Here is a 13,156-nt window from a genome sequence, read left to right on the forward strand (position 1 = left end):
TTCTTTAAGTTACTATAAAAGTAAATTTTGTCTTAGCCCCTATTCAAATTAATCATAAATTTCTAATTATGAGGATTCAAATTAATGAGATTATTTTACTGCATGAAAACATAAAAGTAATGTTTAAGAAGAAAATGTGATTTGCTAAGCAAAAGAAGAGAGAGGGGAAAAAAGGAGTAAAAGAGAAATGAGAGAAAGCAAGGTCTAGTGAGAAATGAACAAAGCACAGCATGTCCTTAATAAATGTTTGCTAAATTGCCAAATTAAGGAGAGACATTCAACATTTGGGATCAGAAGAAAAAGGACGGTTAAATCCAGGACTGCCTTGGTGTAATAGGACTTCTGGTCATCGTGTTAAGGAAAGACCTTGAAATGGCTAAGTAACCACTCCTTTCCTTGTCTGTGTAGATCTTGGCAGATTTTGTTTCAGGCTGTAAGATCAACTTTGAGAATTGGGGGTTAGTCGATACCATTGTGTCTTCACAGGGCTTCTGCAATCTCAGAAACCACTCCAAGGACAATATAAGATTCATGAAAGAGATGACAGAAATGGGGAAGGGAAGGGAATGGTAGGGGAGAAAAGAGAATGATTGAGAAGGGAGAAAGGATAAGGAAAGGAAATGATAGGGGAGAGAAGGGAATGAGTGAGAAGGGAGAAAGAAGAAAAGAGAAAGGAATGATGAGGAAGAAAATGATAGGGAGAGGAAGGGAGAAAGAAGAAGGGGAAAGAGGCAGTTATTAACACATGCCAGGCACTTTTCTAAGCTTTACAAATAGGATCTTATTTGATAAAATGGTATTGCCTTCCCTCTGATTCCAGCATGTGTCTTAGTGAATCTTGTACACATAATATTTTATTTTTGATCAGATACCAAACTTTACACACCAGTATTGCACAGGCCTTGTGAGGGTTGCATCAGTTCTTTGTGTTCCTTTAAACATTACTACACAGATATTAGAGTAGGATTCTGACTTTTCTATGAAGAGTTAGAAGATATTGAGCTAATAAAGGAAATCTAGTCTTGGGGAATAGATAAAATGGGGGGGGGAGGAGCAAAAGACCTTGGGAAGTGATTTTTACTTAAGTTTGAAGAGTTGTTTCATTTTTTTATATTCTGAAGTATCAACCTTATAATACAGTGTCAGGGCAGGGCATGGGGATCATGGAGCCAGCAAACTAAACATACCCATCATGACAGTGCTTTATTGCTTGTTTATTTTTCAAGAAACTCCTAAGGGCTATCTCTTGGAAGTCCAAGGCTCTGTGGAACACAGTTTAAAAACAAGTGGATTAGGTGTACTAAGCTATGGAAGATAAAGGAAGAACATAGTCAACCCATTTTAAAAAATGCCATCACCTTTTCTTCACCTCTATCAGCTTTTCTTTGGTCCAGGCATGCAAAACATGCTCTGAGTTATTGAACCTGCTGCTCTTTCAAGGCCACAGTTGTTCATGCAATTTTCTACTTAAAGTGCTTGGCTAAATCTACTTTAAAATATGCAAAGCTCCTCAGGGGTCATCAGTTTAAGGAATCTTATTTTTGCAGACATGTTTCCAACTACTTATCCTATTTTTTTTCCTCTTCTCAACTTTGAATCCTTTCTTCTGGTATTTCTCTCAGTATCCCTTGAAGGAATTCTTTCTACATCACATTTACGCATTTTCCTTGACCTTTATTTACTTTGCATGCATTTCAGCATTTCTGACCACTTCAGAAATCTAGGACAAATGAGTATTTCCTTTTGAGAATGTGGTTTTCTAAACACACTCATAAATACATTAGTGGCCTATTTATGGTTTCGGTATGCATCCACGTTACCTGTTCTCACAGACACTATATCATCCTTGAATTGTTTTGTTTAAAGAACCATTCCTGTAAGTCAGTTATCTAGAATAGTCTTAATGGGAAAAGGACTGAGTGGGGAGAGTGCCATCCTGAAGCAAGGAAGATCTCACCCCTTGTTTACTGAAGAGGAGGTTAGGCTTGAGAGCTGTGCAGGATGAATGAGGTGCCCTGACCGCCATTAAGAGTAATCGACCCAACTTTGTACAGAGAAATGAAGTTAATTCCTCCTGTCTAAAAGGTTAAGTCTTCTGCTGGTCTCCAGAAGAGAAAAGTGCTAGTGAGCAGCATTTCTAGGAAGCGAGTTTGTTTGCTCTTCTGAGATGGTCAATCTCACGGATACTTTAAAAACCAAACAGCTTTTTGGTTTTGAATGCTTCAGGTCAGATTCAGGTTATCAGGGGGAAAAGGAGGATATATTTGTCTTAATCCACTCAGTATTTACTTTTTTTAATAAATGACTTTATGGGGAAAGTTTTGCTTCCCTCTGATTTTGAGACCTTTGCCTCTTGAAGAGAGTTTCAGTGTGTTATCATGGGCTCAGTAAGGTTCCATGAGAGGCAACTTGGTACTCTGGACTCTGGGGACTGGGGACTCTGGACTGAGGCATAAAATCTGAGTTTGAATCCTGACTGCATCATTTATGGTCAATGTGGCATTTTATCTCTCTGAAATTTAATTTCCTTATCTGTAAAATGGGAATAGAAATTCTTTCCAGAAGAAGAATAACAGCTAGCAATTTTTAGAGCGCTTTATGGTTTGCAGACACTTGACAGATATTATATCAGTTGATCCTCTCAACAACCCTAGGAGAAGTAGGTGCTATTATTATCCTCACTTTATAAAGAAGGAAACTGAGGCAGACAGAGATTATGTGACATCTCCAGCATCACACCAGCTAGAAGTGTCCAAAGCCAGATATGAACTCAGGACTTAGTGTACATTCTGAGGCAATGTGGAAAGGGTTTTGCAAACTACAACATTCTGTAGATATGCATTATATTTATATATTCTTATGGACTCACAGAGAGTTAGGACAGTTGGAGTGCATGGACTCATTATTCCATTCCATTCCATTCCAATTGATTTCATTGGCCTAGTGGAGAGACTATTTTATAAGCAACTAATGGTGTTAAATGTGTTTTTTCCTCCTCTTCTGACCAGCTTTTTTCACCTACCCTTTATACCTCCATCCTTGGATATTCTCTGGAACTTCTAAAGAGATGAAATGAATTCAATCATTTCCATTATGTCCAATTCCTAATTGCATTTTGGGTTTTCTTGGTAGAGATGCTGGAATGGCTTGCCATGTCCTTCTCTAGCTCATTTTATATAGATGAGGAACTCCAACAAACAGTGTTAAGTGACTTACCTAGACTCACACAGCTAGGAAGCATGGGAGGCCAGATTTGAACTCATGAAGATGAGTCTTCTTGACTCTAGGCACTCTATCCACCATGCTAACCAGCTCTTCTAAAGAGATGAGATAAATGCATGCAAATACTTGATAAATCTGAATTCAACTATGTTCAGCGATACTACTTTAAAGAGAACTGATAGTTTTGTATATTTTATAATAAATTAAAAGTTTTTTAAATATTAATACTATCCAGAGGACCTCCTTAGCAGCCCTATGTGGCAGGTATTTTAGGCATGCTTGCCCTAATTTTACAGATAAGAAAATAGGCCTAGAAAGGATAAGTGACATGTCCAAAGTCACATAGACAGTGTTAGTGGTAGGATTTGAACTGAAGTCTTTTCTTTTTCCAAATCTTGTGTCCTTAGCTCTACACCAACAGCATTATCAGACCCCAGCAGAGATGGTTGAGCCATATGCTCCAGAACTGGGAATTAGATTACCTCTCTGACTTTTGGGAATAATGATATTTTTTTTCTATGAAGACCTATGCCAAACCTGAAGCCTAGGAACTCAAAGGTAGACATCTCACATTTGGAAACAAAGTATTTCCTTTCCTTCCTTTTCTGTATTATAACAAAATACAGCTGAAGAAAGATCTGTATTGGGATTGGGATTGCTGCTTTGGTTAGTGGGCTGGTAAATTGAAGGACACAGTTGGAGTAGCCCCAGGGACATGCATCACAGCCAGCTGAGATCTGCCAGCCTGAAGACTGAATGAATTGTCAATGAGCTGGAAACAAAGAAGAGAAAGATTTTCAAGAGATGATCACCTGCTGGCAAAACTGGATCTAGTGAAGAGAGGATGAATGAGCCAAAAAAACACTCTGAAACAGACTTCCTGGAGTTGGGAGTGTGAACCCAGGCAGCTGAAATACCAAGTGGGAGACCGAGGAAAACAGCAAAAGAAAAAATAATGAGAGAGAATAATGCCTCAAATAAACCATAGAACAGAATCAAGGATTAAAATTCAGTTCAGCAAAAGAGACTAATAGGGGAAAAAGAGAAAATGATGAAGCCATAACAGGATTAAACTCCAAAGCAAATGCTACAAGAGAAAGCAAAATTGGTACTTACATGAGAAACCATACAATGAAAAAGCAAATTTCAGAAAGGTTAAGCAATTGGAAATCTAAAACCTATAGGAAACTGGCTTCTCCCCAACACTAGTTTCAGCTTTCTTTTCCTTGAGGAATAGACATGACAGCCATCACTAAACCTCAGGATGTAGTTTTTCTATCATTCTTTTGGGGAATAGGGTTGTTACCTGGGAAAGCAAAGATGGAAAAAGTTAAGTTCAAAACTTTAAAAAGGAAGAGCTTTAAGGGAATAAAAAATTAGTTAACACATATTTATTTAGCACACACTTTGGTGCTCAGCTCTCTGCCAGATTCTCCAAATAATATAAAAGAAGCATATGCCTGTATAATCTAGACCAGTACTATTAAACCCAAATAGAAACAAGGTCACTAAGCTGTACATAAGGTTCCTTGTAGACTGCATATTGACTTAAGTTTTAAAATGTTACTAGTATTTGTATTTTTTCAATTATTTATAAAACTATTTCCCAATCATATTTTAGTCTGGTTCAAGCCACACTGAAAAGTGTCATGGGTTGAATGTGTCCCTGTTGCCTTTTGTCTAGATTCCCCCCCCCCCCAAGATCCCTTCAGACTCTATGGTAATGTCATTTTTTTCCATCATCCAGAAGGACCAGATGGATTCTGGGAATATTAAATGCTGAAATTGGTAGAGTAAGAAGAGGATAATCTATGTGGGCTGAAGGTATCAGGACACATTAAGGAACGTGAAAGTTCCTTAAAAGATAGAAGATAAAGACATGTTCCAGAATAATATGAAGGCAATTCAAATTGAATGGGTGGGGAGGGAGGAGAGAATCAGACCTCTTAACCAATCAGGTTTTTATAAATACTGTAACCAAAATTAACATTGGAATATGAATAAGAATGAATGTAAATACATGCAGGATATCCAAAGTTTTTTATGAAATTTTTATCTTTTAATAGCTTAATGAAATTTAAAGCTTTAATAACTTTGGCTTACTAAGATATTTGGGCACCCTAAGAAGGCAACTTGTATACTTTACATATTTCCTGTGTATGCTTTATATAAATTTGCATTAATACATATTATACATATATATCTTTAGACAAAAAGAAAAAATATTTTAATTGATAGCAAATTTCAAAATCTGACTGAAGTCATGGTGGTGAAATAGAGTAGCCCTCTTTAAAACTCTTAAGTAACAGTAAAACCTTGGTCTTCTGGAACCCTTAAGAAACAAGTCATTTTCAATTGCCAAGTTTTCTAGATAACTGAGAATTTCCCCTCTTAAGAACTTTAAGTTTTAATCAAAATCATAGAAAATTCCAGCTAAAAGGTAACTCAGAAGTATCTAGTATAGTGGTATCTAGAACCCAAATAAAAACAGATCCCTGCCATCTCCTTATTGACTGAGAAAAACAGAAATTTACATTGTCTGCAATGTATTTTTATTCACTTTGTTAAATATTTCTCAGTTACATTTTAATCTGCTTCTGGGACCTGGGGAGTTTTTCCAGCTCTTTGCCAAGAGTTTGATCACTCAAATAGTCTATTCTCTTCAATTTAGAGGTAAAGAAATTTAAATCCCTGAAAATGAAATGAATTTTCCAAGGTCATACAGCTAATAAGGATCAGAGCCAGGAGTAGAATTGAGGTCATTTAAATGCAAATCCAGTACCCCTATATTATACTTCCCATCTCTCTGCCAGTTGGAAGTCTACTTATATATTGAGCCTCACTTAAATGCCACTTCCACACCATATAACTTTCCATCATCCCTCCCTGCTTTCCTTTTCAGCAGTAATCCTTCCTTTTTAAAAATCTCTCAAGGCTTTTGTGGTTCTTATACACTTTTACATTCTACTTTGTCTAATATTTATTGGCCTCCTGTTTCTTTCTTCCCCATTTATATTAGAAGCTCTTTAAGTACAGGGGCCATATTAGGTCAACAAACATAAGCACATGTTATGTGCCAGGCTTTGTTCTTAGCCCTAGGGATACAAAGAAAGGGAAAAATAAGTACCTCCTCTAAAATGATCTCATAGTCTAATGCTAGAGATAACATGTAAACAACTATATAAAGACAAGATTATACAGGAGAAATTGGAAATAATCTCAGAGGGAAGGCAATAAAGATGATGGGGTTACTGGGAAAGATTTCTTGTAGAAGGTGGGATTTTAGCTGGGACTTAAAGGAAGCTGGGAATTCAGAAGATTGGAATAAGGAAGGAGAGAATTACAGGGCTGGGGGGACAGCTGGTGAAAATGCACGAGAATTGAGGAGGTGGAATTGTCATAAATAAAGAACAAGGAAGCTAGTGTCATTTGTATTGCAAAATACATGACCAGGTATAAGTAGGTGTAAGAAAACTAGAATGATAGAAGTGGGACAAGTGTAATGAAAGACTTTAAAAGCCAGAAAGAGACTTTTACATTTGCTTGTGCAGCTAGTTGGGAGCCACTGAAGTTTATAGAATGGGGTGGGGGAGGCGTGATATGGTTGGCTCTGCATTTTAGGAAGACAGTTTTGACAGCTGAGCAGAGAATGGACTGGAGTGAGGAGAGCCCTTGGGAAATCCAGACCCAACAACAAAGCATTGTGATACTCCAAGTGTGAGGAGATGAGCATCTGTCCCAGGGTAACAGCAATCTCAGAGAAGAAAAGGGACTATATGTGAGATGTGGTGAAGATAGAAGCTACAGGACTTGATAACACATTGGATTGAGGGGGCACAGGAAATTGGGGTAAGAGTAGAGTTAAGGATTACACCTAGGTTGTGAGCCTCAGTTCCTGGAAAGGTGCCTTTGACAGTGTTAGAGACATTCAGAAGAGAGAAAAGTTTAGGGAGAAGAAGATGAGTTCCTTTTGGGGCATGTTGAGTTTAAGATATCTATGGCAGCTGGGTCCAAGATATCCAATAGGAAACAGGTCAGGAGAAAGCTTAAGGCTGGATAAGAAGAACTGAGAATTATCTTCCTAGAGATCATTGAATCTATGAGAGCTAAGCAAATTAATATAGAGGGAGAGGAGAAGTCTCAAAACAGAGCCTTGGGACAATATTACCCACGGTTAGTAGATGGTCTACCTGGATGAAGTTCCAGGAAAGAAGACTGAGAAGGTACAGTCAGGTAGATAGGAGAACCCAGAGGGAACAATGTTATGGAAGCCTAGAGAAAAGATAGTATCAAGAAAAAAAGGAGGGAGGAAAGATCACTTGTGTCAAAGGCTGCAGAGAAAACAAGAAGGATGGGCATAGATTGAGAAAATCATTAGATTCTGCAATTAAGAGATCATTGGCAAAAATTCAGTCCTGTTCAGTGAGGTAGACTGTTTGCATCTCGATTAAAAGGGATGCATGTTGCTATCTTAAGTCATGTGGAAAGGAATCACATTCCCCATAGAACCTTGTAGAACTGGATCAGTCCTCTGACAAAGTGATCTATGTACATCCTTACTGAGTACATAGACCTTACTAAGGAGAAAAATGTTTCAGATGAGGGAATTTCCAACACAATATTCAGGATCTGACTTTAAAATATGGGCATATTTTTCTGTAGTTATCCATGATAGTATAATGGATAATATACACATATATTATATATCATTATCTATATATAATATAACATGGTATAATAAAGACCCCGTTGCCTCATGAGCACACCACACATGTATATTTGTCTTATGATAGAAGGTGAAGAAGCCTTAATTATACTTATATAGGTTTAAAAACAGAATACCCTCTTGCTAACTTAGCTTATCTTATTCTTTCATTTGTTTACATTTGTTTATTTTTACTTTTATCTCCTCAGAACTCAGCACAGTGTTTGGCATATTTTAAATACTTGATAAATGTTTTTTAACTCTCAACTTTCCCAAAATTTGCTTTCATAGAATTTTAATGAGAGACCGTCCTGGGAAATGTTTTAAGAGAGAGGTTTGGTGACTTGTCTCCAGTCATACAGCTAGTAGTGTCTGAGGCTGGAATTTAAACTAAGGTTTAGAGGCAGAGAGACCTGAATTCAAATGCTGCCTCAGACACTGACTATATGATATGATCATGGGCAAGTCACTTTGCCTCTGCCTCAGTTTCCTCAATGTAAATGGAAGAAGAATAGCATCTACCTAATTAGTATCTGTTGGTATTAGTAGTAGTAATCTAATAGTATTTACCTAATTGTTATTTATTAGTATTAATGGTATTAATATAATATCTACCTAATCAGTTCCCATTAGTATTAATAGTATTGATCTACTAATATCCATCTAATTACTATCTATTAGTATTAATAATCATATCTATATAATTACTATTAGTATTGATGGTATTAATCTAATAGTGTCTACTTAATTAGTATCAATTAATATTAATATATTACTCTAATAGTATCTACCTAGTTAATACCTATTAGTATTAACCATACTAACCTAATAGCATCTGCCTAATTAGTGTATTAATAGTATTAGTCTAATAGTACCTACCTTATTCGCATCTATTTGGTACCTATTTATATCTGTCATATTTGTAAAGCATTTAGCACAGTATCTAGTACATAATAGAAACAATAAATGCTTCCCTTTCCATTCCAGAAGGATGCTGGTCAGTAATGATGATAATAATAATTATTATTAACTTTATAGAGTGGTTCAAGATTTACATGCTTTTTTGTAGGCTCTCAGTTGATCCTCACAAGCCTGAGAGGTTGGTGCTACTTTTGTCTCCATTTCACAGGTGATAAAAGTGAGGCTGAGTTGGATTAAATGACTTGTCTCTAATCACATAGTTAGCATCCAGTGCAGGACTCAGATTCATGTCTTGTTTCAACATTCCAAGCCTTCTTCTGAACTTACCAGATAGAGTGTGGCAAAAATATTTTCTGAGAGCAACATCAAAATAAAGCTGTTGAGACATCAAGATGTCCCCTTTCTTTTTGCGTATTATGTGTGACTTTGGAACCTAAAGCATACATTCATTTTAGTACTCAGGTACTCAATCCAGACCATTATGGAAGAATGCAGGCACTAAGTCTATCTTGTTTTGTTTTCAGCCTCTCCAGTTGGTAACGGTTACATCAAGCCTCCAGTGCCACCTGTTTCTGGCACACAAAGGGAGAAAGGGCCTCCCACCATGTTGCCCATCAACGTTGACCCAGACAGTAAACCAGGAGAATATGTGCTCAAGAGTTTATTTGTCAACTTCACCACTCAGGCTGAGCGCAAGATTCGTATCATCATGGCAGAGCCTCTGGTGAGTAATGAAAAGGAGAGACATCTGCCTCTTCATATGGTCTTCTTTCCCATGTATGGTCTGTATCTATTAACCCTGTCCTTTCTCCGTTGTGGTGGTCCACCATGGATGCTCTCCTGTGTTTTGTAAGGCTTGTTGGGTTTTTTTTTATAATTTTATAATTAAGCCATTAATGTTTTTCTTTGCTGATTGGTTGAGAAGCATATGGTTTGGCTTGACAGAGAGGTGAACCTGGACTTGCAAAGGCTGTGTTTAGGAAGCACAAACTCTGGTAGCTTTTACTAGGATGGATAATTATCTAGTTCCATGATCAGTGAATGTTTACCCAGCCTCACTGGGTCCAGAGAAGGTCACTGCCAGGCTGGCAGCAAGGCAAGGAACTTTTTGGCCTCAATAACTGTCAAAGATCAGAAGGGATTATGATTTGTGGCTGTTGAAGGAATATTTGCACTGACTGGATTCATACCTCCTTTAAGTATTTTTTTCTGAAAATACATTAAAATTATATTAATAAATTATATAAAACAAGTTTAACTTCACCTTCTATGTTGAATTCCTTGAATACAGAGACTCTTTTTGTCTTTCTTTGTATCCACAGAATTTAGCACAGTGCCTGGCACATTTTTGTGGTTGTTGTTCAGTTGTATCCAGCTCTTTGAGCATGGAAAATATCACAGCAATACTGCCCATGAAGTTTTCTTCTCAAAGATACTAGAGTGGTTTGCATTTTCTCCTCCAGCTCAGATGAGGAAACTGAGGCAAACAGTTAAATGGCTTGCCCCAGGTCACACCACTTAATTTCTGAGGCTGGATTTGAATTCAGGAAGATGTCTCCCTGACTTCTGGCCCAGTACTCTACCTATTGGACCAGTAACTACCTTAAAGGAGTCCTAAAGACCAGTAGTTTGAGCTGCAGAGAAATTCAAATTACTTGTTTTCTGATTCTAACCTGCTCAAGAAAAGCCAATTAAAAAAAAAAAGCACAGAATTATAGATGATACAGAACTCTATGAAGTCCAAGGTTGTGCTTTCAAAGACTAATAGTGTGATGGTTCTTGACAAAGGCAATATGGATTCAGCTTTTTAGACCCCAAGGTTAACCAAAGTATAATCTTGTAATTTAATCAAAACACAAGTCCTATTGATATTTTCAAATTATAGCATTCTCCAGCGTACTCTTATAGAATCTGAATTTTGCTTAATTATTTGTTTTCTCTTAATTTGTATTATAAGAGATATCTCTCTGGGAAGTGAATAAATAAAAGATGTATTTGGGAATTTTAGTGATGTGAAAACAAGATGAATTTGTGAAACTTTCTCACTTTAGAAAAAAGAATCACCATTTTAGGAATCTTATTTTAAAAAAGTCAAAATAGAAAATGAAAAAACAAGATTAAGTAGGCTATTTTATTAGAATTTGGTGCTAAAATTTGATTCTAAGATCCAAAACTATGGATGACACCCAAAGAAGATCAGCTTCATCTAGAGATTCCCACCCTTGTTTTTGCTATTTAATTATTTAAATTCTGCATAGATTTTACATAGAATCCCATCCTTTCATATTTATCATAAGGTAATGGGAATTATGTTTTCTGAGTGTTTTTGACATGTCTCCTTTATTGAGATAGTCACTCTTTATCTTTTTAACTCAATATCTACTTTCTCACCTAAAACAAAAACAAAAGAAGAAAGCTTCTTTTTACTTTGATCTGGCAGTTAATGAGATGGCCACCATTTTCCAAAATAATTCCACAAAGTAGATTATTCTGCACTTCTTTGTTGGTGCTGAGGAATTTTGGACTCATCTTCTTTTAGGGAAAGTTTTCAATATTTTATATCCTAGATCCTTGGGCAGTCTGGTGTTTGCTGACTATATTCATAATCAAAGGAAATGCTAAATCTCAGAGGTTTGTGAAAATAAAGGTGCAGTTGTCTTGTCATCCAAGTTCACAGACTCTCTGAAATCTATCCTTGAACCCCAGGTTAAGAACATCAATACAGAAGTGTGAAGTTCCTATGGTACCTAACCAATATATGCCACTTAGGACTGAGACAGATTTTGCTTTCCTCTTTCTCTCTATAGATCAAAAATTAAATAGACACAGCTATGGCTCCCCGATGTACTGGTACCTAGATGAGGTAAACATTGCAATTCTCTATAAAGAAAAATACCAGAGTATTCATGAGTGATTTTTAAATGAGAATTGACTGTACTTATTTTTATTCAGGAACAAAAATGACATGTGAGAATCATTTCTATTCCCATACTATCCTGGGAATGAGGGCATGCAATTTCTCATTCTTCTTTTGTGAAAGATTAGTTTTAAGTATCCTAGAATGAGATAGGGGGAAGAAACCCAGTAGAAGGAAGGCAAAAATGATCAATAACAAACATTGAATGCTTACTAGAGGAAAATCCCTTTACTAAATTGCTGAGAATAAAATAAATAAAATAGGAATGAAAGAATCAAACATTTATAAAGCACCTACTATGTGCTAGACACTGTTCATGCTATATAAATATTATCTCCGCTAGTAAGCCCCTGAGGCAGGATTCATACTTGGATCTTCCTGACATCAAGTCATATGCTCTAGCCATTGTACCACCTACCTACCATAGACCATATATGTGTGTGATTCTTTTCTTTTCAATCAATTTATAATATGGCTTATTTTTCAAAAGAGAGCTTTCTCCCACCATTTTAAATAGACCATACACTTCCATTTCAATCTTGGTTTTTTGTCTCTTGAGAAAATGCTACATCATGGTAATACTTATCTATGGAAAAAACTGACAGTAGGGAACTATTATGCCATTTTAAAAATGCAAATGTGCATCAGGCATTTGGACTTTGGCTGTATTGGGGGTTATAATACATCATGCCTTTTGAGACTATTCCAGGCCACACTACCATCTATTTCTATCACTGAGTTCATTGGATTTCTTGTCAGAATTTATTGCATATTTTGTATTGAGACTGAAAGCTGTGTTCTCTAATTTTGGGTGGAAAACAGGAGATAGAAATCTGTAGTTAATCAGTATTGGAAACTCTCTCCACCAATAAGTCAGCAACTTATCAATAATTATGTCAGCTTGAAGAGTTGTCTGGGACACTGGGAGGTTAGAGGAATTTCTTAACCTTGATCACACAAACAGTATGTTCTGGAGCCACAAATTACACTAGATCTCCCAGACTTCAGTAGCTTCTTTTTATGCACTATATCTTGGTGACACTCCTGTTGGATGTAGCTGAAGATTTGGTGGGGAAATTCTAAGGCTGTACAAATGTGTGTTTATCATTAGGAGTTATATGGGGGGGAAATGATGTAGCCAGTGTCCTTGAGGATTTTACATTCTTTTGTGAGGAGATGAGTCATAAGTAATTCACATGTCATGAGTTATTCACAAATAATTACGTTAGAAAATTAGTAAGTGAAAAGAAGTTAGACAGAATGAACTATAAGATTCAAGGAAGATTTCATGAAAGTGGTGTACCCAAAGTGGGCCTTGAAGTAAGGGTTTAATACCTTAGCAGGTAGGGATGGAGGTTAGGGATACACAAAGGTATAAAATCTGAAAAGGG

At 36.6% G+C, this 13,156-nt stretch overlaps 1 protein-coding gene across 10 annotated transcripts in view; it reads left to right on the top strand.

Moving 5' to 3' along the window:
• The window catches only part of FRY (FRY microtubule binding protein), a 502,970-nt gene that overhangs the window by 233,939 nt on the left and 255,875 nt on the right, over positions 1–13,156 (top strand). For all 10 annotated transcript variants that reach the window (XM_056825142.1, XM_056825138.1, XM_056825143.1 and 7 more), the window contains one exon: positions 9,373–9,572. In XM_056825142.1, the coding sequence (XP_056681120.1) occupies positions 9,373–9,572 (200 nt within the window). The remainder of the gene's footprint in view (positions 1–9,372; positions 9,573–13,156) is intronic.

The sequence above is a fragment of the Monodelphis domestica genome, chromosome 4 (assembly GCF_027887165.1).
Source record: "Monodelphis domestica isolate mMonDom1 chromosome 4, mMonDom1.pri, whole genome shotgun sequence".
NCBI classification, from domain to species: domain Eukaryota; kingdom Metazoa; phylum Chordata; class Mammalia; order Didelphimorphia; family Didelphidae; genus Monodelphis; species Monodelphis domestica.